We start from the raw sequence: 27,538 nt of genomic DNA, 5'->3' as shown, positions 1-27,538 counted from the left end.
GAAAATATCTCATTTAAAGGGACAGTCTATGACAGAATGTTTATTATTTAAAAAGATAGATAATCTCTTTATTACCCATTCCCCAGTTTTGCATAACTAACATGGTTATATTATTATACTTTTTACTATGTATATTAAAAAATCCAAGGTGCACTCAATTTTCAATAAATGTATATAAATTTAAATTTAAGAGTGCCACTTTAAAAATTAGTTATCTTAAAGAGAAAAGGAAGACGTAGTGTACGTGTCATTTTTTTCTTTTTCTCTTTAATATAGCTATTATACTTTTTAATTCTGTGATTACCCTGTACCTAATCTTGTCTGCCTCTGCAGACTGCCCCCTTATCTCAGTTCTTTTGACAGACTTGCATTTTATCTAATTGGTCCTGACTAATAAATAATTCCACGGGAGTGAGCCCAATGTTATCTATATGATACACATGAACTAGCGCTGTCTAGCTGTGAAAAACTGTTGAGTGCAATGAGATAAGAGGAGGCACTCAGGGGCTTAGAAATTAGCATATGAGCCTATCTAGGCTTAGCGTTAAACAAACAATACCAAGAGAACAAAGCAATTTTAATGATAAAAGTAAATTGGAAAGTTGTTTAAAATTGCGTGTCCTATCTGAATCATGAACGCTTAATTTTTACAAGACTGTCCCTTTAAATAAGCAATCTGAAGAGTGGCTTATTGGATAGTAATATTTTATTACAGTTATTCAGCCTATTACATATTTCAAATAACTTATTACCCCTGTAATATGTTATTGACGTAGTAAAGTTCCTTAAAGGAACAGTCAAGTCCAAAAAAACCTTTCATTTTTCAAATAGGGCATGTCATTTTAAACAACTTTCCAATTTACTTTTATCAACAATTTTGCTTTGTTCTCTTGGTATTCTAGTTGAAAGCAAACCTAGGAAGGCACATATTATAATTTCTAAGCCCTTGAAGGCCGCCTCTATTTTATTTACTTTTCACAGCAAGGGAGAGCAAGCTCATGTAGGCCATATAGATAGCATTGTGATCACGCTCGTGGCTAGTGGCAGACACTGCATTAATTGGCTAAAATTCAAGTCAATAGATAATAACTAAAAGTCATGTGATTAGGGGCGGTCAGAAGATGCTTAGATACAAGTCACAGAAGTAAAAAGTGTATTAATATAACAGTGTTGGTTTTGCAAAACTGGGCAATGGGTAATAAAGGTATTATCTATCTTTTTAAACAACAAAAATTCTGGTGTTGACTGTCCCTTTAACATCTCGTCATTCCTTTAAAATCATATTTCAGTATGCATGATTACCCCTATAATATTATATTGCATTAAATTATCTATGTAACACATTCAGATGCCCACCTGAAAAGGAAAAAGAAGGGATTGACTCTGTGCTCAATGAAGAAGATGAGTTCCCCCCACTGGAGAAGGGAGATATGGATCTACTGGAAGATATTTTCGAAACACTGAACACAAGAGCACCGGGGGAGCAACATAAATTGTACGGAACACACAGCCTGGATTTCTTCAATCTGGATGACAGTCAGTATTTCACACGGGTAAGTAAAGACAGTATTGTATATTTGGCAATTGAACCAGAGAACTGCCCCATAGAAAGGGGAGAAGTGAGCAAACAATATTTCATATTGCTTGTTATAAATATTGTGCATTAATTAAAAAAAAGCAGGAAAGAAAGAGAAAAAGGGGCTTGTGGTGCACATTAACTTTAGATTTAACTTTTATTAATTACATTAAAATATCCTATTTACAGATTCTCATAAAAGAGCAAAAAATCACTCTGGGATTATAGGCCATATCACATAAGTAAAACCTAGCTCCGCCCATTTTTTCATTCATGATTACGATAAAACATGCAGTTTTAAACAACTTTTAATTTACTTCTACTATCCAATTGTCTTCATTCTCTTGGTATCTTTTGTTGAAAATCAGGGACATACCCCTGTCTGGAACACTATATTGCAACAGTTTTGCAAGAATGTTATCCATACGCAACAGTACTAGATCTCTCAACCAAAGTGACTTCAAGGCACAGTAAATTTTAACCAGACCTGTCCAGGGCCCGGTAGTGTATGTGTGTGTGTATATATATATGTGTGTGTGTACAGTATATGTGTATGTGTGTGTATGTATGTATATATATATATATATATATATATATATGTGTTTGTGTGTATATATATATATATATATATATATATATATGTGTGTGTGTGTGTGTGTGTACAGTATATGTGTATGTGTGTGTATGTATGTATATATATATATATATATATATGTATGTATATATATGTGTTTGTGTGTATATATATATATATGTATATATGTGTGTGTGTATGTGTATATATATATGTGTGTGTGTGTGTACAGTATATGTGTGTGTATGTGTATATATATATGTGTGTGTGTGTGTGTTTACAGTATATGTGTGTGTATGTGTATATATATATATGTGTGTGTGTGTGTACAGTATATGTGTGTGTATGTGTATATATATATATATATATATATATATATATATATATGTGTGTGTGTGTGTGTGAAAAGATACACCAGCTATTCCTGCATATAATTAATGTTGAGCACAGAAAAAAATGAGTTATAATTCCATCTGGTGCAAGGAGGTGCGCAAAATAATGAAAGAAAAGAACAATGCAGGCGAACCTTTAAACCAGCACACGCTCTTTGATGCATAGTGTATAAAAGTAGATTATATTGACTCATTAAACAGACGCAAAGCTGTATTCAAGTAAACACAAATACCCTTTATTAGCTTATAACAGCAATTATATATGGTTGCAGCACCAAACAAAAAATAATAATAATATGTATACCTTCCTCACGCAGGAGGAAAAAGACCTGTATTAGTCAACCTGTAATAAGAAAATATAGTCCTGCAAAGGCAGCTGCCTGTGTTGTAATTAATAGCGGTAGGAAAAGTTAGCAGTGGCAGTTCATACTGGAGCAAAGCAATGAGTGTTAAATGTAAAGCAAATAGCCATCTTAATGCATAAAGAAGCTGCTGTCCACAGCGTGATGTAGTAGAAAGATCCCTTGTATGCCGCAATTATGTATCACAGGGTAATCCCTTTGTCAGTGGTAGCAAGCCAAAAACAGGATAGTGATGAAAATATGTTAGTAGGTTAAAGTGAACAACCAGGTCGGTATAAAGGACGTTAGTGGCTGTAAGGTAAATATGGTCTTGGTATTGTGTCCATTTAGAGTCGTTATGGAGAGCAACGGATACACTGTGTTGTCAGAAGTTATTTGGTTTATTACTCACGGAAACCTTTTTGCCATTGGCGGGAGTGATGTCTCACTACCACAGCTTCTTTGTGTCCTGCAGGTTTTCCAATGAAAGTTTCCCCGTTAAATTGTCAGCTCTCTCGACTCTAAGGTTCCCTTTTGCCAAATACCTTAACAAAGCCTTGCAAAGCGTCCTGCAAACTACTCCACGCTCACGGAGCTCCTGTGGGCGTGGCAAAAACAGCTACACGTGTTTCACCCAAACTCTCGTTCTGATTGGGCTTCCTCAGGCATATGATGCCGTTGTACGTCAGACTTGCCTTTTTATGCAAATTATCCCAGGTGAAATGGTTAACCAGTTCAGTGCTTTTGCAAACTTAAGCACTACCATAATGATTACTTAGGAATCAAAAGCAATTCTGAATAATTATGGGTACGCATTAATTACTAAATTACGGCAGCAATGGCTAATCTATTATAATAGTCACATCATATACAGATCCTTATTGCATATTGACACTTTCATTTCAAAAGTAACTGTAAATAGATCATGCAATATAGCAAAATTATTTTCATAGAGATACAGTCATGTTAAAATAAACAATTTCTTTTTTCCACAGAGAGACTCCTCTGCTAGTAATAATATACATAATGGTTAACCAGATACTAAATTATAATAAGAAGTGGCACAGTTGAGGGATTTTTAGTCTAAAAATGGACCATAATTTAACTCTTCATTCAGGCCACCTGGTTGAACAGTATCTAGGTTAAAAATCCATTTAGATTCAGCCTTTAACAATAGATTGTCCCAATCACCCCCTCTTTCATTAATGCCAACATATTTCACACCCATAAAACTCAGGCATTTGTCACTGCTATTGTGAAATTTTGCATTTATTACATGGACAATTACCATTTTTGGGTTTCATACTGCCCAGCCACATTTTTGGTTCATTATTAATATAGTGACTATGTACTAGTTTATCTTTTAAAGAGGGCGCTTTTCTGGCAGTCAGTAAAGGATAATCCCCTTCTACATTGTGTATATCACCATCTAATGTAAGCAAGTGCCAGTGTTTAGATACAATTGCTTTTAAATCTTGCCTTTGATTATTAAATGTAGTTATCATTCTTAATCTAGTGTCCCCAACTTTTTCCTTTGATTCATAAAGGAGAGTTTGCCTCTGAGTTTGGGATGCTCTATGGAAGCCTGTTTTTAACCAATTTTTACTATATCCTCTTTCTAAAAACTGGTTTTTCAAATTATCAGCATGTTTTTTAAAAAACATTTCATCTGAATAATTTTTTTTGTGTCTAAAATATTGACCAATGGGAATTCATTTTATTTGTGTGATAGGATGATAGCTCATTGCCTCTAATAAAGTATTTGCTGCTGTCTGTTTCCTATAACTTTCAGTATTAATGGTATTACCAACTTTCAATAGTTTTAAATCAATAAATGTAATTTCAGAGGGACTGACTTCATATGTAAACTTCAGATTTTTTTTATTAATATTTAAATACTTCATAAAGTCATGAAGATGGTCAATTGAACTTTCCCATAACATTAGAACATCATCTATAAATCTTGTCCATAAGACCACATTGTTCTCAAAACACTGAGGTATATCCAAAATCGTTTCCAATTCCCATTTCCCCAAATATAGACAGGCATAGGTGGGGGCACAACTTGCTTTAGCTGTCCCTAAAATCTGTCTATAAAATTTTAAATCAAATTTGAAATAATTCCTTTCTAGGACAAATTTTAACAGTTTTGTAACAAATGTGGTGTGATCTGTGTATCTGATACCCCTCTGATGAAGATAAAAGCGTGAGGCTTCAACACCCAAATCATGAGGTATTGAAGAATACAAGGCCTCAACGTCAATAGTAACAAATAAAGTTTCATCAGAGAGGCCTAGACCATCTAATTTACAAAGAACATCGGCAGTATCTTTTATATATGAGGGCATAGTTGTCAAAAAAGGTCTAAGGTTCCAATCAACATATTTAGCAACGTTTCCTAATAGGCCAACCTGACCTGATACAATATATATTTAACACTTAAAGAGAGAGGGTTCTATATAAGGTAATATGAACCAAAGAAAGACAAGGCTGCACAGGGTAACACATTAAACCAAGTGTTTATTGAAGTGGTGGTAAAGTCTGCCTTCACTAAATTCACAATATTATATACTAGATAAAATGTAAAGCAGATGATAGTACGTCACAATTACATAGATATCAAGCTAGCATGTATTAAAGCTGGCCAGCAAACAGTCCGTGTGGTAATCCGGGCTCTTAGTGTTATAAACATGCTCCGGTAAACTGAAACAGGTACTGTCTATTTACTCTGATACTATCCGGGCACTTGAGTGTGAATACACGCTCCGGTAGCAAAATGTAAGTCCGGTCTCCTATGAATAAAGCAGGACTGAAAAAAAAATTCCAGCTGGACAGCGTAATCAAAACACAATGCTGATGGGGTAATACCGGTTTCAAGACTTAAACCGCACGGCTTACTTTCACATTCCTGGATTCATGAGGTGGGTGCCATTCTGCTGCAATTTACCTCCATGATCCTATATTCCTGTGATGCTGATGCCTATGCGGGTCTTCACTTGCTAAAATCTGGTAAAGGTGGATATTGTGAACAAGTACAATCAGAGCCGCTTCACCTTCACCAAACATTACGCGTTTCACCCCTCCCCTTTCTGGGTTAGACTTGAGGCTTCGTCAGATGTATGATGTCACCACAACTAGTGGTGTTTAAATACCAAATCTGATACGTTGTTACACATCCCTTATTGTTGCATGTTAAAGGGACCCAACGCCATTCTGACCTTTATCTGGTAATCTATACGTGGCCTAACTATTTACATTGATGATAACAGCATATTCGTATTATACATATTTAAAACCAATGTGTGCATGGGGCATTTGGGCACCTAATACCACATATCACATATTCCACAAGACTTGTATGTGTACATTACATTATTCTTCATATTTAAACCAAGGATTCACAAAAAGCAGGCATATTCTATTTTTTACAGACAATGTATTAAGTCTGTACATCCAGCGTGACTCATGCTGGAGTAATATTTGATCAATATTGCCCCCTCTCCTCTTGGGCCTAATATGTTTAATTCCTAGCACTTTTAATTGGGTAAAGTCAGAGTTATGGAGCATTTGGAAATGTCTGGCCACCGGGCTGTGTTGGTCATTGTCCTTAATACTATCCCTATGCTCCCTACCTCTGTCGTTCACATGTCGTCTTCCCAACGTCAAATTTTGGACACGAGCAATGTAGAAGGTAAATCGCATTCTTAGTATTACATACAATTCGTTCATTTATATAGTAGGTCTTATCTGAAAATTCAGTGCAAAAATTGGATGATTTTTCAATAAATTTACAATACACACATCGACAACAAGGTTTAGTTAACCAATTTGTGGGAATTTTCTTCTGAAATTCACTGTGCACCAACCTGTCTTTTATACTTGGAGCCCTTTTGGCAGTCATTAATGGATATTCAGATATGTATCTTGCCACAGAGCTATCACTGGATAATATATGCCAGTGTCTATTAAGTATATCCCGTAGTTTATTCCAGTAGGAATTATATCTTGTGCTTAATCTAATTTGATTCTTTTGAGTCTGTAATTCACTATTTCTATACAAAATCTGACTTCTTGGTGTATATCTGGCCCTTGTCCAGCCTTTGCGTATCTGCCGCCTTAAATATCCCCTTTGTAAAAACCTTTTGGCCATTTCTGCTGCCTGTTCCTCAAAATCTGCCTCAGTGGAACAACACCTTTTTAATCTTAAAAACTGTCCCACTGGTATTCCATTTTTAAGAGCTTCAGGGTGATGACTAGATGCGTGCAGCAGACTATTGGTTGCTGTCTCTTTACGATAAACTTTGGCTTGTAACATACCATTGTTTATGGTAATCTTCAAATCAAGAAATGTGGCTTCCTTCTCACTAATCTGATAAGTCAGATAAAGATTTCTGTTATTGCTATTGAGCTTTTCAACAAATTCACTCGCTGACTCAATATCACCTTTCCATGACACCAAAATATCATCCACAAATCTCAGCCATAGGGCGACATTCACCTCCACCCATTGGTCCAAACCTTGGAAAACATCCAATGTTTCCCAAACGCCAAGATGTAAACAGGCATAGGTCGGGGCGCATGCCGCCCCCATGGCTGTACCTTGCAATTGTCTGTAGTGTTTACCGTCTAACATAAATATATTATTTGTCAATACAAATTTTAAGAATTTAAGTACTAGGATAGTGTTGTCACTGTATTCCTCTCCTCACAGCATTAAAAAGTGTTTTGCTGCACTCAAACCCACATTATGTGGGATTGAGGAGTACAGTGACTCCACATCCAGCGTGAGAAGCATATCTGAATCAATTGTTACTTTATCCAGTCTCCTCAGGACGTCCCCAGTATCCTGCACATAAGAGGACAATTCAGTAAGGAAGGGTCGTAGATAGAAATCAATGTATCTACTGACCCCTTCCGTGGGTCCACCCATGCCAGACACTATGGGGCGTCCTGGGGGGTTATTCATACTCTTGTACAATTTTGGTATGCAGTAGAAAGTGGGTTCAATGGGATATGGATTTACAAGAAAATCAAATTCTTTTTTTGGCAATATTTCCCTGATCTCTTGCATTGTTTAAGATGAGGAAGAGCTCATCACAAGATCTTTCATAGGTGAGTCTAGAGACCTCTTCATACTGTTCTTTTGTGTGTAGTTAGAGGATGGTTACCCTGTGCAACCTTGTCTTTCATTGGTTCATATTACCTTATATAGAACCCTATCTCTTTAAGTGTTAAATATTTATTTGAGACTGTTAGCACGTAAATAACACTAGATATACTGTATATATATATATATATATATATATATATATATATATATATATATATATATAGGGAGTGCAGAATTATTAGGCAAGTTGTATTTTTGAGGATTAATTTTATTATTGAACAACAACCATGTTCTCAATGAACCCAAAAAACTCATTAATATCAAAGCTGAATAGTTTTGGAAGTAGTTTTTAGTTTGTTTTTAGTTATAGCTATTTTAGGGGGATATCTGTGTGTGCAGGTGACTATTACTGTGCATAATTATTAGGCAACTTAACAAAAAACAAATATATACCCATTTCAATTATTTATTTTTACCAGTGAAACCAATATAACATCTCAACATTCACAAATATACATTTCTGACATTCAAAAACAAAACAAAAACAAATCAGTGACCAATATAGCCACCTTTCTTTGCAAGGACACTCAAAAGCCTGCCATCCATGGATTCTGTCAGTGTTTTGATCTGTTCACCATCAACATTGCGTGCAGCAGCAACCACAGCCTCCCAGACACTGTTCAGAGAGGTGTACTGTTTTCCCTCCTTGTAAATCTCACATTTGATGATGGACCACAGGTTCTCAATGGGGTTCAGATCAGGTGAACAAGGAGGCCATGTCATTAGATTTTCTTCTTTTATACCCTTTCTTGCCAGCCACGCTGTGGAGTACTTGGACGCGTGTGATGGAGCATTGTCCTGCATGAAAATCATGTTTTTCTTGAAGGATGCAGACTTCTTCCTGTACCACTGCTTGAAGAAGGTGTCTTCCAGAAACTGGCAGTAGGACTGGAAGTTGAGCTTGACTCCATCCTCAACCCGAAAAGGCCCCACAAGCTCATCTTTGATGATACCAGCCCAAACCAGTACTCCACCTCCACCTTGCTGGCGTCTGAGTCGGACTGGAGCTCTCTGCCCTTTACCAATCCAGCCACGGGCCCATCCATCTGGCCCATCAAGACTCACTCTCATTTCATCAGTCCATAAAACCTTAGAAAAATCAGTCTTGAGATATTTCTTGGCCCAGTCTTGACGTTTCAGCTTGTGTGTCTTGTTCAGTGGTGGTCGTCTTTCAGCCTTTCTTACCTTGGCCATGTCTCTGAGTATTGCACACCTTGTGCTTTTGGGCACTCCAGTGATGTTGCAGCTCTGAAATATGGCCAAACTGGTGGCAAGTGGCATCTTGGCAGCTGCACGCTTGACTTTTCTCAGTTCATGGGCAGTTATTTTGCGCCTTGGTTTTTCCACACGCTTCTTGCGACCCTGTTGACTATTTTGAATGAAACGCTTGATTGTTCGATGATCACGCTTCAGAAGCTTTGCAATTTTAAGAGTGCTGCATCCCTCTGCAAGATATCTCACTATTTTTTACTTTTCTGAGCCTGTCAAGTCCTTCTTTTGACCCATTTTGCCAAAGGAAAGGAAGTTGCCTAATAATTATGCATACCTGATATAGGGTGTTGATGTCATTAGACCACACCCCTTCTCATTACAGAGATGCACATCACCTAATATGCTTAATTGGTAGTAGGCTTTCTAGCCTATACAGCTTGGAGTAAGACAACATGCATAAAGAGGATGATGTGGTCAAAATACTAATTTGCCTAATAATTCTGCACTCCTTGTATATATATATTTAATATATATATATATATATATATATATAAAAAAAAATTCTGAGTGCCCCCTTCTCTAGCTAATGTATATATGTGTGTATATATATATATATATATATATATATATATATATATATATATATATATATATATTGATGTGTAATAGCACTCTGACAGGCCTGCTCTGTATTTCTTTTACGTGGACTTGTCAGAATAAGTAGTGGGGGCATGTCTGGTTGAGAAACCAGGCACTAGATAGCAGCACTATTTACTGCCATGTAGGGCTCTAGACACCTACCTAGGTATCTCTTCAATAAAGAATAACATGGGAACGAAGCAAACTTGATAATAGAAGTAAATTGGAAACATTTTAAAATTTGGATGTTGATGTGTAATTTTTAAGGGGTAGTAAAACCAGGCTTTCTGCTTGGCTATAATTTAAAAATACATAGTGCCATTTCTTCCCTTTTAACATAAATTGTTTACTATAATATATATAATATTATGAAAAGGTGTGAATGATATGTACGGTTAAAAAAGTCTAAAGATAAAAAAAAGATACAGTGACATAGAGATTCTAGTTATACATAGCTAAGTAAAATCTTACACCTCAAGGGCATATTAAATATGGCTGTGCACATGATGGTAACCAGTTTGACCCAGTGGCGGTTCTTGTGGGTGTGCTGGTGGGTGCACCACAGTTCATTACTGTTACACCCCCCAAACCTCAAAAGGTTTCAGCTACCTTGAATTTCTTTTTTTTTTTATTTTACATGTCTGAAGACTGAGAGAGGTAAAGAACGGAGAAAGGGGATAAAATAATTACAAAAAATTAAAAGGTAGGAATTGGTAGGTGAAGAGGTCCCCACAACTTTTTTCACCCTTAAATTTAGCATGTGGGCATGTTTAGGGCGATCTGGGATATTATTTTGCTCACTACATCTGTTTTGATGGTTTTGCTTCTTTCCAGTGATACCATCATTTTACAAATTTTCAGTCATGCTGTGCCAGGAGCAGCATTGCTGGAATTAAATGGATGAGGTTGTCATATATGCAGTCTTTCTTTATTGTTTAGGTTTTATCTTCACAGACAAAAAACATAATTTATGCTTACCTAATAAATTCATTTCTTTCATGATGGTGAGTCTACGATCCATTACTCCTGGGAATTACTCTTCCCTGCCACTAGGAGGAGGCAAAGATTTCCAAACCCCAAGAGCTCTATAAAACCCCTTCCATCTTACTGGAAGTCTTGACGTACAGCCAAACACAAAAGGTAGTAAAAAAAATAAGGGCAAAAAAATCGGAGGAGCAGGGAAAAAATATATGCAAAAAGAAACAAACCATCACCAGAAAAATAGCAGGGTGAGGTCCAGTGGACTCTCATCACCATGAAAGAAATGAATGTATCAGGTAAGCATAATTATGTTTTCTTTCATACAGGTGGTGGGATATAAAGAAACATCTTTTTTTCCACAGAGAAACTAAATCCAAAACCCAAATAGAATCCAAAGAAAAAACATGGCAAAACTCTTTTTCTTTCATGTAATTGGCAAGAGTCCATGAGCTAGTGACGTATGTGATATCCCATCCTCCCAGGATGGGCAAAGTTTCCCAAACCTTAAAATTCCTATAAATACACCCCTCACCACACCCAGAATTCAGTTTTACAAACTTTGCCTCCCTAGGTGGTGAAGTAAGTTTGTGCTAGATTTTCTTCTGTGATATGTGCTTCTCAGCATTTTGAAGCCCGATTCCTTTCAGTGTTTGTCAGAGGGATGTGAAGCGAGTATCACCTATTGATTCTATGGTTTTCCTCACAGGAAATATTTTCATAGGTTCTCTGTTATCGGTCATAGAGATTCATCTTCTACCTCCCTTTTCAGATCGACAATATACTCTCATATTCCATTACCTCTACTGATACTTTTTCAGTACTGGTTTGGCTATCTGCTATATGTGGATGGGTGTCTTTCGGTAAGTATGTTTTCATTACTTAAGACACTCTCAGCTATGGTTTGGCACTTTATGTATTAATGTAAAGTTCTAAATATATGTGATGTACTTATATTTGCCATGAGTCAGGTTTATGTATATTTCCTTTTGCAGACTATCAGTTTCAAAATTGGGAAACATATTTAGGAAGTTCTTACCTGGGGTATAGTCTTTTCTTCAAATTTACTGTTTTTTTTCATTAAATTTTGCGGGCACAATTAGGCTTGCGAGGTCGCAAAATGCTGATATTTATTGCATCATTTTTTGCGCGAGAATTTTTTTGCCGCAAAGGTACGTTCGGTGACGCAAATTCTTAATTTCCGGCGTCTTAGTTAACGCCAGGTTTCCTTGCACAAGGTTGCGTCTGCCATGACATGAGTTGTGTCATTTCCGGATGTTGTTAGCAGCAAAAACATTTTTCTCTTGTTAAGTGTATCCAGTCCATGGATCATCCATTACTTATGGGATATTCTCCTTCCCAACAGGAAGTTGCAAGAGGATCACCCACAGCAGAGCTGCTATATAGCTCCTCCCCTAACTGTCATATCCAGTCATTCTCTTGCAAGCCTCAACCAAGATGGAGGTCGTAAGAGGAGTGTGGTGTTTTATACTTAGTTTATTCTTCAATCAAAAGTTTGTTATTTTTAAATGGTGCCGGAGTGTACTGTTTATCTCAGGCAGTATTTAGAAGAAGAATCTGCCTGCGTTTTCTATGATCTTAGCAGAAGTAACTAAGATCCATGGCTGTTCTCACATATTATGAGGAGTGAGGTAACTTCAGAGAGGGAATGGCGTGCAGGTTTTCCTGCAATAAGGTATGTGCAGTTAATATTTTTCTAGGGATGGAATTTGCTAGAAAATGCTGCTGATACCGAACTAATGTTAGTAAAGCCTTAAATGCAGTGATAGCTACTGGTATCAGGCTTATTAATAGAGATGCATACTCTTATAAAAATGTAATATAAAATGTTTGCTGGCATGTTTAATCGTTTTTATATGTATTTGGTGATAAAACTTATTGGGGCCTAGTTTTTTTCCACATGGCTGGCTTGAATTTTGCCTAGTAACAGTTTCCTTAGGCTTTCCACTGTTGTAATATGAGCGGGAGGGGCCTTTTTTAGTGCTTTTCTGTGCAGCTAAAAATACTGACAGAGACATTCAGTTTCCCTCTGCATGATCCAGGACATCTCTGGAGGGCTCAAAAGGCTTCAAAGTCGTTTTTGAGGGAGGTAAAAAGCCACAGTAGATCTGTGGCAGTTGTTGTGACTGTTTGGAAAAAAAAAAAAAACGTTTTTGTCTTTTATTATTCCATTTTGGGTATTAAGGGGTTAATCATCCATTTGCAAGTGGGTGCAATGCTCTGCTAACTTGTTACATACACTGTAAAAATTTCGTTAGTGTAACTGCCTTTTTTCACTGTTATTTCAAATTTTGACAAAATTTGTGTTTCTTAAAGGTGCAGTAACGTTTTTTATATTGCTTGTAAACTTGTTTAAAGTGTTTTCCAAGCCTGCTAGTCTCATTGCTAGTCTGTTTAAACATGTCTGACACAGAGGAAACTACTTGTTCATTATGTTTGAAAGCCATGGTGGAGCCCCATAGGAGAATGTGTACTAAATGTATTGATTTCACCTTAAACAGTAAAGATCAGTCTTTAACTATAAAAGAAATATCACCAGAAGATTCTGACGAGGGGGAAGTTATGCCGACTAACTCTCCCCACGTGTCAGACCCTTCGCCTCCCGCTCAGGGGATGCACGCTAATATGGCGCCAATTACATCAGGGACGCCCATAGCGATTACCTTGCAGGACATGGCTGCAATCATGAATAATACCCTGTCAGAGGTATTATCCAGGTTTGCATACAAAGAGAGAAGCGCTCTACCAGGAACGAACAACAGCTCAGTGGCTTGTTCTATGGCGATTTACCACCCGGAAGCAGCCTCTTTTAGACCAGTGTGCTTTTCACAGAAGAAAACTTTCCTGAAGTATATCAGTCTGATCCTGCCAAGTAAGGTCAGTCCAGCCCCGAAATACCAGGCAATTCTCCTCTGAACAAGGAACATGACAACCCCAGACGATCGTTTCGGCCTCCTATGGGCCTCGTCAGTGAGGTGCAGCCACATTCCTCTGAGCACACTGGGCAAGGAGTCCACGTCTGGTTTCCCCCATCACCCATAGGGAGACTTCCCCAGGGTCATAATAATTTGCATACAAAGAGAGAAGCGCTCTACCAGGAACGAACAACAGCTCAGTGGCTTGTTCTATGGCGATTTACCACCCGGAAGCAGCCTCTTTTAGACCAGTGTGCTTTTCACAGAAGAAAACTTTCCTGAAGTATATCAGTCTGATCCTGCCAAGTAAGGTCAGTCCAGCCCCGAAATACCAGGCAATTCTCCTCTGAACAAGGAACATGACAACCCCAGACGATCGTTTCGGCCTCCTATGGGCCTCGTCAGTGAGGTGCAGCCACATTCCTCTGAGCACACTGGGCAAGGAGTCCACGTCTGGTTTCCCCCATCACCCATAGGGAGACTTCCCCAGGGTCATAATAATTTGCATACAAAGAGAGAAGCGCTCTACCAGGAACGAACAACAGCTCAGTGGCTTGTTCTATGGCGATTTACCACCCGGAAGCAGCCTCTTTTAGACCAGTGTGCTTTTCACAGAAGAAAACTTTCCTGAAGTATATCAGTCTGATCCTGCCAAGTAAGGTCAGTCCAGCCCCGAAATACCAGGCAATTCTCCTCTGAACAAGGAACATGACAACCCCAGACGATCGTTTCGGCCTCCTATGGGCCTCGTCAGTGAGGTGCAGCCACATTCCTCTGAGCACACTGGGCAAGGAGTCCACGTCTGGTTTCCCCCATCACCCATAGGGAGACTTCCCCAGGGTCATAATAATTTGCATACAAAGAGAGAAGCGCTCTACCAGGAACGAACAACAGCTCAGTGGCTTGTTCTATGGCGATTTACCACCCGGAAGCAGCCTCTTTTAGACCAGTGTGCTTTTCACAGAAGAAAACTTTCCTGAAGTATATCAGTCTGATCCTGCCAAGTAAGGTCAGTCCAGCCCCGAAATACCAGGCAATTCTCCTCTGAACAAGGAACATGACAACCCCAGACGATCGTTTCGGCCTCCTATGGGCCTCGTCAGTGAGGTGCAGCCACATTCCTCAGAGCACACTGGGCAAGGAGTCCACGTCTGGTTTCCCCCATCACCCATAGGGAGACTTCCCCAGGGTCATAATAATTTGCATACAAAGAGAGAAGCGCTCTACCAGGAACGAACAACAGCTCAGTGGCTTGTTCTATGGCGATTTACCACCCGGAAGCAGCCTCTTTTAGACCAGTGTGCTTTTCACAGAAGAAAACTTTCCTGAAGTATATCAGTCTGATCCTGCCAAGTAAGGTCAGTCCAGCCCCGAAATACCAGGCAATTCTCCTCTGAACAAGGAACATGACAACCCCAGACGATCGTTTCGGCCTCCTATGGGCCTCGTCAGTGAGGTGCAGCCACATTCCTCTGAGCACACTGGGCAAGGAGTCCACGTCTGGTTTCCCCCATCACCCATAGGGAGACTTCCCCAGGGTCATAATAATTTGCATACAAAGAGAGAAGCGCTCTACCAGGAACGAACAACAGCTCAGTGGCTTGTTCTATGGCGATTTACCACCCGGAAGCAGCCTCTTTTAGACCAGTGTGCTTTTCACAGAAGAAAACTTTCCTGAAGTATATCAGTCTGATCCTGCCAAGTAAGGTCAGTCCAGCCCCGAAATACCAGGCAATTCTCCTCTGAACAAGGAACATGACAACCCCAGACGATCGTTTCGGCCTCCTATGGGCCTCGTCAGTGAGGTGCAGCCACATTCCTCTGAGCACACTGGGCAAGGAGTCCACGTCTGGTTTCCCCCATCACCCATAGGGAGACTTCCCCAGGGTCATAATAATTTGCATACAAAGAGAGAAGCGCTCTACCAGGAACGAACAACAGCTCAGTGGCTTGTTCTATGGCGATTTACCACCCGGAAGCAGCCTCTTTTAGACCAGTGTGCTTTTCACAGAAGAAAACTTTCCTGAAGTATATCAGTCTGATCCTGCCAAGTAAGGTCAGTCCAGCCCCGAAATACCAGGCAATTCTCCTCTGAACAAGGAACATGACAACCCCAGACGATCGTTTCGGCCTCCTATGGGCCTCGTCAGTGAGGTGCAGCCACATTCCTCTGAGCACACTGGGCAAGGAGTCCACGTCTGGTTTCCCCCATCACCCATAGGGAGACTTCCCCAGGGTCATAATAATTTGCATACAAAGAGAGAAGCGCTCTACCAGGAACGAACAACAGCTCAGTGGCTTGTTCTATGGCGATTTACCACCCGGAAGCAGCCTCTTTTAGACCAGTGTGCTTTTCACAGAAGAAAACTTTCCTGAAGTATATCAGTCTGATCCTGCCAAGTAAGGTCAGTCCAGCCCCGAAATACCAGGCAATTCTCCTCTGAACAAGGAACATGACAACCCCAGACGATCGTTTCGGCCTCCTATGGGCCTCGTCAGTGAGGTGCAGCCACATTCCTCTGAGCACACTGGGCAAGGAGTCCACGTCTGGTTTCCCCCATCACCCATAGGGAGACTTCCCCAGGGTCATAATAATTTGCATACAAAGAGAGAAGCGCTCTACCAGGAACGAACAACAGCTCAGTGGCTTGTTCTATGGCGATTTACCACCCGGAAGCAGCCTCTTTTAGACCAGTGTGCTTTTCACAGAAGAAAACTTTCCTGAAGTATATCAGTCTGATCCTGCCAAGTAAGGTCAGTCCAGCCCCGAAATACCAGGCAATTCTCCTCTGAACAAGGAACATGACAACCCCAGACGATCGTTTCGGCCTCCTATGGGCCTCGTCAGTGAGGTGCAGCCACATTCCTCTGAGCACACTGGGCAAGGAGTCCACGTCTGGTTTCCCCCATCACCCATAGGGAGACTTCCCCAGGGTCATAATAATTTGCATACAACGAGAGAAGCGCTCTACCAGGAACGAACAACAGCTCAGTGGCTTGTTCTATGGCGATTTACCACCCGGAAGCAGCCTCTTTTAGACCAGTGTGCTTTTCACAGAAGAAAACTTTCCTGAAGTATATCAGTCTGATCCTGCCAAGTAAGGTCAGTCCAGCCCCGAAATACCAGGCAATTCTCCTCTGAACAAGGAACATGACAACCCCAGACGATCGTTTCGGCCTCCTATGGGCCTCGTCAGTGAGGTGCAGCCACATTCCTCTGAGCACACTGGGCAAGGAGTCCACGTCTGGTTTCCCCCATCACCCATAGGGAGACTTCCCCAGGGTCATAATAATTTGCATACAAAGAGAGAAGCGCTCTACCAGGAACGAACAACAGCTCAGTGGCTTGTTCTATGGCGATTTACCACCCGGAAGCAGCCTCTTTTAGACCAGTGTGCTTTTCACAGAAGAAAACTTTCCTGAAGTATATCAGTCTGATCCTGCCAAGTAAGGTCAGTCCAGCCCCAGGTTGCCTGAATTAAGAGGCAAGCGCGATTGCTCTGGGGTTAGGAGAAATACAGAGCGCGCAGATGTTGTAAGGGCCATGTCTGATACTGCATCACAATATGCAGATCATGAGGACGGAGAGCTTCAGTCTGTGGGTGACATCTCTGATTTGGGGAAACCTGATTCAGAGATTTCTAATTATAAATTTAAGCTTGAGAACCTCCGTGTGTTGCTTGGGGAGGTATTAGCTGCTCTGAATGACTGTAACACAGTTGCAGTACCAGAGAAATTGTGTAGGCTGGATAAATACTATGCGGTACCGGTGTGTACTGATGTTTTTCCTCTACCTAAAAGGCTTACAGAAATTATTAACAAGGAGTGGGATAGACCGGGTGTGCCTTTTTCCCCACCTCCTATATTTAGAAAAATGTTTCCAATAGACGCCACTACACGGGACTTATGGCAGACGGTCCCTAAGGTGGAGGGAGCAGTTTCTACTTTAGCAAAGCGTACTACTATCCCGGTTGAGGACAGTTGTGCTTTTTCAGATCCAATGGATAAAAAATTGGAGGGTTACCTTAAGAAAAAGTTTATTCAACAAGGTTTTATTTTACAGCCCCTTGCATGCATTGCGCCTGTCACGGCCGCGGCGGCATTCTGCTTTGAGGCCCTGGAAGAGGCCATCCATACAGCTCCATTGACTGAAATTATTGACAAGCTTAGAACACTTAAGCTAGCTAACTCATTTGTTTCTGATGCCATTGTTCATTTGACTAAACTAACGGCTAAGAATTCCGGATTCGCCATCCAAGTGCGTAGGGCGCTATGGCTTAAATCCTGGTCAGCTGACGTGACTTCGAAGTCTAAATTACTCAACATTCCTTTCAAGGGGCAGACCTTATTCGGGCCTGGTTTGAAGGAAATTATTGCTGACATTACTGGAGGTAAGGGTCACACCCTTCCTCAGGACAGGGCCAAAGCAAAGGCCAAACAGTCTCATTTTCGTGCCTTTCGAAATTTCAAGGCAGGTGCAGCATCAACTTCCTCCGCTTCAAAACAAGAGGGAACTTTTGCTCAATCTAAGCAGGCCTGGAAACCTAACCAGTCCTGGAACAAAGGCAAGCAGGCCAGAAAGCCTGATGCTGCCTCTAAGACAGCATGAAGGAACGGCCCCCTATCTGGCGATGGATCTAGTAGGGGGCAGACTTTCTCTCTTCGCCCAGGCGTGGGCAAGAGATGTTCGGGATCCCTGGGCGTTGGAGATCATATCTCAGGGATATCTTCTGGACTTCAAAGCTTCCCCTCCACAAGGGAGATTTCATCTTTCAAGGCTATCTGCAAATCAGATAAAGAAAGAGGCATTCCTACGCTGTGTGCAAGATCTCCTAGTTATGGGAGTGATCCATCCAGTTCTGCGGACGGAACAAGGACAGGGTTTTTATTCGAATCTGTTTGTGGTTCCCAAAAAAGAGGGAACCTTCAGACCAATTTTGGATCTAAAGATCTTAAACAAATTCCTCAGAGTTCCATCTTTCAAAATGGAAACTATTCGGACCATCCTACCCATGATCCAAGAAGGTCAGTACATGACCACAGTGGAGTTAAAGGATGCCTACCTTCACATACTGATTCACAAAGATCATCGGTTTCTAAGGTTTGCCTTTCTAGACAGGCATTACCAATTTGTAGCTCTTCCCTTCGGGTTGGCTACAGCCCCGAGAATCTTTACAAAGGTTCTGGGCTCACTTCTGGCGGTTCTAAGACCGCGAGGCATAGCGGTGGCTCCGTATCTAGACGACATCCTGATACAGGCGTCAAGCTTTCAAGTTGCCAAGTCTCATACAGAGATAGTTCTGGCATTTCTGAAGTCGCACGGGTGGAAAGTGAACGAGGAAAAGAGTTCTCTATCCCTACTCACAAGAGTCTCCTTCTTAGGGACTCTTATAGATTCTGTAGAAATGAAAATTTACCTGTCGGAGTCCAGGTTATCAAAACTTCTAAATGCTTGCTGTGTTCTTCATTCCATTCCGCGCCCTTCGGTAGCTCAGTGTATGGAGGTAATCGGCTTAATGGTAGCGGCAATGGACATAGTGCCATTTGCGCGCCTTCATCTCAGATCGCTGCAATTATGCATGCTGAGTCAGTGGAATGGGGATTACACAGATTTGTCCCCTCTGCTAAATCTGGATCAAGAGACCAGAGATTCTCTTCTCTGGTGGTTGTCTTGGGTACACCTGTCCAAGGGTATGACCTTTCGCAGGCCAGATTGGACAATTGTAACAACAGATGCCAGCCTTCTAGGTTGGGGTGCAGTCTGGAATTCCCTGAAGGCACAGGGATCGTGGACTCAGGAGGAGAAACTCCTTCCAATAAATATTCTGGAGTTAAGAGCAATATTCAATGCTCTTCTGGCTTGGCCTCAGTTAGCAACACTGAGGTTCATCAGATTTCAGTCGGACAACATCACGACTGTGGCTTACATCAACCATCAAGGGGGAACCAGGAGTTCCCTAGCGATGTTAGAAGTCTCAAAAATAATTCGCTGGGCAGAGTACCACTCTTGCCACCTGTCAGCAATCCATATCCCAGGCGTGGAGAACTGGGAGGCGGATTTTCTATGTCGTCAGACTTTCCATCCGGGGGAGTGGGAACTCCATCCGGAGGTGTTTGCTCAGTTGATTCATCGTTGGGGCAAACCAGAGTTGGATCTCATGGCGTCTCGCCAGAATGCCAAGCTTCCTTGTTACGGATCCAGGTCCAGGGACCCAGAAGCGACGCTGATAGATGCTCTAGCAGCGCCTTGGTTCTTCAACCTGGCTTATGTGTTTCCACCGTTTCCTCTGCTCCCTCGACTGATTGCCAAAATCAAACAGGAGAGAGCATCGGTGATTCTGATAGCACCTGCGTGGCCATGCAGGACTTGGTATGCAGACCTAGTGGACATGTCATCCTTTCCACCATGGACTCTGCCTCTAAGACAGGTCCTTTTGATACAAGGTCCTTTCAATCATCCAAATCTAATTTCTCTGAGACTGACTGCATGGAGATTGAACGCTTGATTCTCAAGCAAGAGATTGTTGTTCCATCATTGTGTCCTAATCCTTCTTCAAAGAAGGAACGTCTTTTACATAATCTGGACGTAGTCCGTGACTTGAAGTTTTACTTTTTTACTTACAAGCTACTAAAGATTTTCGTCAAACATCTACCCTGTTTGTCGTTTACTCTGGACAGAGGAGAGGTCAAAAAGCTTCGGCAACCTCTCTTTCCTTTTGGCTTCGGAGCATAATACGCCTAGCCTATGAGACTGCTGGACAGCAGCCCCCTGAAAGGATTACAGCTCATTCCACTAGAGCTGTGGCTTCCACCTGGGCCTTTAAAAATGAGGCCTCTGTTGAACAGATTTGCAAGGCCGCGACTTGGTCTTCGCTTCACACTTTTTCAAAATTTTACAAATTTGATACTTTTGCTTCTTCGGAGGCTGTTTTTGGGAGAAAGGTTCTTCAGGCAGTGGTTCCTTCCGCTTAATCCTGCCTTGTCCGTCCCATCATCCGTGTACTTTAGTTTTGGTATTGGTATCCCATAAGTAATGGATGATCCGTGGACTGGATACAGTTAACAAGAGTAAACATAATTTATGCTTACCTGATAAATTTATTTCTCTTGTAGTGTATCCAGTCCACGGCCCGCCCTGTCCTTTTACGGCAGGTCTAAATTTTAATTAAACTACAGTCACCACTGCACCCTATGGTTTCTCCTTTCTCTGTTTGTTTTCGGTCGAATGACTGGATATGAAAGTTAGGGGAGGAGCTATATAGCAGCTCTGCTGTGGGTGATCCTCTTGCAACTTCCTGTTGGGAAGGAGAATATCCCATAAGTAATGGATGATCCGTGGACTGGATACACTACAAGAGAAATAAATTTATCAGGTAAGCATAAATTATGTTTTTTGAGTTGTGCGTCATTCTTGGCACCAAATAATTGAATTATTTAAATCCCACTTCCTATATGCCTCTTGCCTTTTTTATGCTCAGAGGGCTATGCTGTTTGTATTTTTTTCCCATTCCTGAAACTGCCATATAAGGAAATTGATCATTTTGCTTTATATGTTGTTTTTTTTCTCTTACATTTGCAAGATGTCTCAATCTGATCCTGTCTCAGAAACAACTGTTGGAACCCTTGATAACAGTTCTACCAAAGCTAAGTGTATCTTTTGTAAGTTAGCGGAGATTATATCTCTGGCTGTAGTATGTAACAGTTGTCATGATAAAACCTACACTGTTACCCTAACACTGCGCTAACTGACCACCGCTGCAGAGACTAATACCCACTATTTTGTATCTGGCTATACTCTGCACACTAGACTGGTTACAAGATTAAAAAACAAAGCAAGATTCACAATGAGAATTGTCTAAGTGAGCTGAACACTAAGCACTCCTTGTTACATAGATGTACTCTCAGTACCGTTCTTTATACCAATATCAATTATCTCTATTTAACTTTACATATACGTTTCAGGCATAAACTATATCATTTCAGGCAAAGAGTATCACCTATTTCAAGTCAATAATACCTATAAGTAACACCTATAAACAACAATCACAATGAACAATAGCGTTTCGTCCTCTTTATCGGGACTTTCTCAAGACTCAGGGTTTAATCCTCATTAAACCCTGAGTCTTGAGAAAGTCCCGATAAAGAGGACGAAACGCGTAGACTGTACAAAGGAACACTGTTGAAGACATTAATACCTATTGCTTTTGCAAGTACTTTTTACCATTAACTATTTGGTCATTAACACCTAAGCCTGCGGACTTCCCGGAGACGCCATATCTGAATCCAGCGTGGAGGGCTATCAGAGAGATTGCGGTCCAGTGGATTGTTAAACCTAAAGGCTTGAATATTGCCAACTTCTTGTAAGTGCAATTTGTTTTTAGCGCTCGAAAAAGTAATAAAACTTTTACCTTGAGTTGCGGTTGCGCTCTGTTCTTTTCTTGTGTTCACAGTTGTCATGATAAGCTTTTACATGCAGAGAATGTATCCATCAGTACTAGTACAATGCCTGTTGTTCCTTCAACATCTAATGTACATGATATCCCTGTGAATATAAAAGATTTTATTGCTGATGCGATTCAGAAGGCTTTGTCTGCTATTCCGCCTTCTAATAAACGTAAAAGGTCTTTTAAAACGTCTCATAAAGTTGATGAATTTTCAAATGACCGACAACATACTGAATTATCCTCCTCTGATGTGGATCTATCTTATTCAGAAGATCCTACCTCAGATATTGACACTGACAAATCTACTTATCTCTTTAAGATGGAGTATAAAAGAGGTGTTGATTACTTTGGATATTGAGGAATCTAATCCTCTTGATACTAAAACTAGTAAACGTTTAAATTCTGTTTATAAACCTCCTGTGGTTACTCCAGAGGATTTTCCAGTTCCTGATGCTATTTCTGATATGATTTCAAAGGAATGGGATAGGCCTAGTACTTCTTTTATTCCTTATTCTAGGTTTAAAAAGTTGAATCCTTTGCCAGCAGCTAGATTGGAGTTTTGGGGAAAAAATCGCCAAAGTTGATGGGGCTATTTCTACTCTTGCCAAACGTACTACTATTCCTATGGAAGATAGTACTTCTTTTAAGGATCCTTTAGATAGGAAGCTTGAATCTTATCTAAGGAAATCTTATTTATTTTCTGGCTATATTCTTAGGCCTGCTATATCTATGGCTGATGTTGCAGCTGCATCAACTTTTTGGTTGGAAAGCTTAGCGCAACAGGAAACTGATCCTGATTTATCTAGCATTGTTCGCTTGCTTCAACAGGCTAATGATTTTATCTGTTATGCTATATCATCAAAATTGATGTTAAATATATGTCTTTAGCTATTTTAGCTAGAAGAGCTTTGTGGCTCAAATATTGGAATGCTGATATGGTATCTAAGTCTAGATTACTATCTCTTTCTTTCCAAGATAACAATTTATTTGGTTCTCAGTTGGGTTCAATTATTTCAACTGTCACTGGGGGGAAGGGAGTTTTTTGCCTCAGGATAAAAGATCTAAGGGTAAATCTAAAGCTTCTAATCATTTTCGTTCTTTTCGACAGAACAGAAAAGCCCATCTTTCCCCCAAAGAATCTGGTTCCAATTGTAAACCTTCAAGTTGGAATAAATCCAAGCCTTTTAAGAAACCAAAGCCAGTCCCCAAGTCTGCATGAAGGTGCAGCCCTCATTCCAGCTCAGCTGGTGGGGGGCAGATTAAAAATTTTACAAGACATTTGGGCAGATTCTGTCCAAAATCAGTGGATTCAGAGTATTGTCTCTCAAGGGTATCAAATAGGATTCGGAGTAAGAGCTCCTGTGAGAAGATTTTTTTTACATGTTCCAGCAAATCCAGTGAAGGCTCAGGCTTTTCTGAAGTGTGTTTCAGATCTAGAGCTTTCAGGGGTAATTATACCAGTTTCGTTTCAGGAACAGGGTCTGGGGTTTTATTCAAATCTATTAATTGTCCCAAAGAAAGAAAATTCATTCAGGCCAGTTCTGGATCTGAATTTTTTTTATCGTTTTGTAAGAGTGCCAACTTTCAAAATGGTGATTATAAGGACTATTCTGCCTTTTGTTCAGCAAGGTCATTATATGTCCACGATAGACTTACAGGAAGCATATTTTCATATTCCGATTCATCCAGACCACTATCGGTTTCTGAGATTCTCTTTTCTAGACAAGCATTACCAATTTGTTGCTCTTACATTTGGCCTAGCGAAAGCTCCAATAATTTTTTCGAAGGTTCTCGGTGCCCTACTCTCTGTAATCAGAGAACGGGGTATTGCAGTGTTTCCTTATTTGGACGATATCTTGGTACTAGCTCAGTCTTTTCATTCTGCAGACTCTCACACAAATCAACTAGTGTTATTTCTTCAAAGACATGGTTGGAGGATCAATTTACTGAAAAGTTCCTTGAGACAAGGGTCACCTTTTTAGGTTTCCAGATAAATTCAGTGTCCATGACTCTGTCTCTAACAGATAAGAGACGAATGAAATTGGTTTCAGCTTGTCGAAACCTTCAGTCTCAATCATTCCCTTCAGTGGCTGTAACAGTCTGTCCCTTTAAGGATCTAATTTCCCATCAGCCTCATTTTCGTTTCAATCCCCTTTATAAGCATTGAAGCCTATAGCTTCATTGCTTGGTATTAGCTGGTTGACTCCTGTCAATACTCAGCCTGTATTTTGCCTGAACTCATTATTGAGGAATTGCTACATCCTGCCTATTCTACCCTGGCTCTGTGAGAGTTACCTCTGCCTTTGTTTCTGAGCTTCTCCTTGCAGCTGCATCGCTGCTTCTCTTCACCTGTCACATCTCCAGCACCGTACCTCATCGGAAATTCCTCTGACGTCACGGGCGGCCGCTCCAACAACTCACACTGTATCCACGCTGACGCCGTGTTTGAATAACCTGTTCACACCGGACAATCCTGCTTTACTTTCACTGAGAACAGCTTCAACATCTACCGCTCGACATTACTTACTGCCGCATCTCCTGCTCCCTCATTCCATCAAGTTGGTGAGCCAGAACTCATTACTTATAACTTTATCTATTTTGCTATATCAATCTGCATTACGAATTCCTGCTTATTCGAATTACATTTATGTTTCTGCCATACCTAAATTATGTTTCCAATGAGCAAAGGGATAACAAGGGTAACATTAAGCATATGTTACTCCATTCCTTAGCTCAAAATATAAAACTTCTTGTGATCATTACGATTGTTATTCAGACAAACAATGGTACTGATTTAAAGAGACAAACACACAATTTTGTAACTGTTATTACTGAAAGTATTATATTGGAGAACAGTGTTTATTTCAACTGCAACATAATAATAACAAATCGGGTTGTTACAGAAATACCAAGCCAGGAAAAAAGCAGCATAAAGATGGATCCCATGGAACTCTCCAACTATGTTGCTACATTAGATCAAAAGGTAGATCAATTAAACGTTGGTCTTAGAGAGTTGCAGGTGGAAAACCAAACACTTAGAAAAATTATACAAGATACTTTAAAGCCCACACACTCTCACATAGAGCCATTTAATGAGCCACCTGTAAGTCCCCCAGAAAAATTTTCTGGTGATCGCAAACAGTTTAGACAATTCCTAAACTCATGTATACTGTTTATCACTTTGAAACCAAAAACCTTCACAACAGATAAAATAAAGGTATTAACTGTCATCTCCTACCTTAGAGGAGAACCTAGGGCATGGGCAGATACCCTTTTTGAACGCAATGACCCCCTACTTAATTCCATTGATGATTTTTTTAAAGCTCTTTCCTCCTTGTATGAAGATCCACACAAACAGCTAACAGCTGATAATAAATTAAGGTCTCTCAGACAGCATAAAAGGGCAGTAGAGGATTATATTTCAGAATTTAAAATTTGGCAGCAAGATTCTGGCTGGAATCAGATTTCCCTGAGAAATCAATTCAGGATTGGACTCTCAGAGTCAATCAAAGATGAGTTCGCCAGAATAGATCTGCCAGATGATCTAGAACAATTAATGCAGCTGTCAATAAAAATCGATCACAGGCTTAGGGAAAGAAAGTTAGAAAAATCAAACTATGACACATATACTAAACTAACAGACTCTAGAGTTACATCACACACACAACGATCTGCTGATGAGCCTATGGACATCGGAGTAATCAGAGGACCACTGACCCCAGAAGAAAAACTGAGACGAAGGGCAAATCATCTATGTCTTTACTGTGGATCAAAAGATCATGAGGTCACAGCTTGCCCAACCCTCAAGAAGCAGAAAAAGGGTAAGCCAGAGATACTCAGTTCAGTAACCCCCTCTCCTAATACTGAATTAACTAACTGTTTACTCCCTATCTCATTGCAGTGGGATCAACATCTCCTCCACTCTAAAGCAGTCATAGACTCCGGAGCTTTTTCCTGTTATATTGATATTGATTATGTAAAATTTAATAAAATTCCCCTTATTGCAAAAAATAAACCCGTAACGGTTCGTCTTATTGATGGAAAACAGTTAGACACAGGACCAATAACACATCACACAGTACCGATTCTGGTGACCACTCATACATCACATAGAGAGTACATTAAATTTGATGTCTTACAGTCTCCGATTTTTCACATAGTTTTAGGATTACAATGGCTACAAACACATCAACCTACAATTAACTGGACAACTAGTACATTTGAGTTTAATTCAGATTATTGTAGGACAACATGTAATCCACATTTACCACTACTAGCTCTAAGTGAATCAAAACTTCCTATTGAGTATCAGGATCTTAAGCAAGTTTTCAGTAAAACCGAGGCAGAAAATCTGCCTCCTCATCGTCCATATGACTGCCCAATAGATCTCATCCCTGGTTCTGATATACCATTTGGACATATATTTCCTCTCTCAGAACCAGAACTCCAAACTTTGAAAAATTACATAAATGAAAACTTGCGAAAAGGTTTTATAAGACCTTCAACCTCTCCAGCAGGAGCAGGTATATTTTTTGTCCGAAACAAATATCAAACATTACGTCCAATCGTTGATTATAGACAATTAAATAACCCAACAATTAAAGACAGATACCCATTACCTCTGATCCCTGAACTTATTGAGAGGCTTAGGGGGGCAAAGATCTTTACGAAACTTGATCTAAGAGGCGCCTATAATCTCATCCGAATAAGACCAGGTGATGAGTGGCTTTCTGCATTTCGCACAAGGTATGGACTGTATGAATATACAGTCATGCCTTTTGGGTTATGCAACGCCCCAGCCACGTTTCAGAGATTTATAAATGACATATTCAGGGATCTGTTAGACACATCCATGGTAATATATTTAGATGATATTCTAATATATTCAGCTAATTATCAGGACCACATCAAACATGTACGTGCAGTCTTACATAGATTAAAAGCACATAGTCTGTATGCTAAGCTTGAAAAATGTATCTTTCATACACAAAATATTACATTTTTAGGATACAACATAACCCCAAATGGCATAACAATGGAACCCAATAAAATTCAGGTCATCTTAGATTGGCCTAGACCAAAGAACAAACGTGATATCCAAAAGTTCCTTGGTTTCTCAAACTTTTACCGCAAATTTATAAAGAATTTTGCTGGTATAACAAAACCTTTAACAAATCTCACCAAGAATGATATTCCTTTTCACTGGACTGCTGAAACTGAACAAGTTTTTCAGCTCTTAAAAACCAGATTCACTACAGCACCAATTTTAAAATACC

General features: G+C 40.1%; 1 protein-coding gene across 3 annotated transcripts in view; it reads left to right on the top strand.

The window, feature by feature from the left end:
- LOC128663750 (DENN domain-containing protein 1B) overlaps positions 1-27,538 on the top strand; it is a 348,668-nt gene that overhangs the window by 233,392 nt on the left and 87,738 nt on the right. For all 3 annotated transcript variants that reach the window (XM_053718233.1, XM_053718234.1, XM_053718232.1), the window contains one exon: positions 1,349-1,553. In XM_053718233.1, the coding sequence (XP_053574208.1) occupies positions 1,349-1,553 (205 nt within the window). The remainder of the gene's footprint in view (positions 1-1,348; positions 1,554-27,538) is intronic.

Source organism: Bombina bombina, chromosome 6 (assembly GCF_027579735.1).
Source record: "Bombina bombina isolate aBomBom1 chromosome 6, aBomBom1.pri, whole genome shotgun sequence".
Taxonomy (NCBI): Eukaryota; Metazoa; Chordata; class Amphibia; order Anura; family Bombinatoridae; genus Bombina; species Bombina bombina.
The sequence above is the reverse complement of the archived record's forward strand: the minus strand, read 5'-3'. Positions and strand labels throughout refer to the sequence as shown.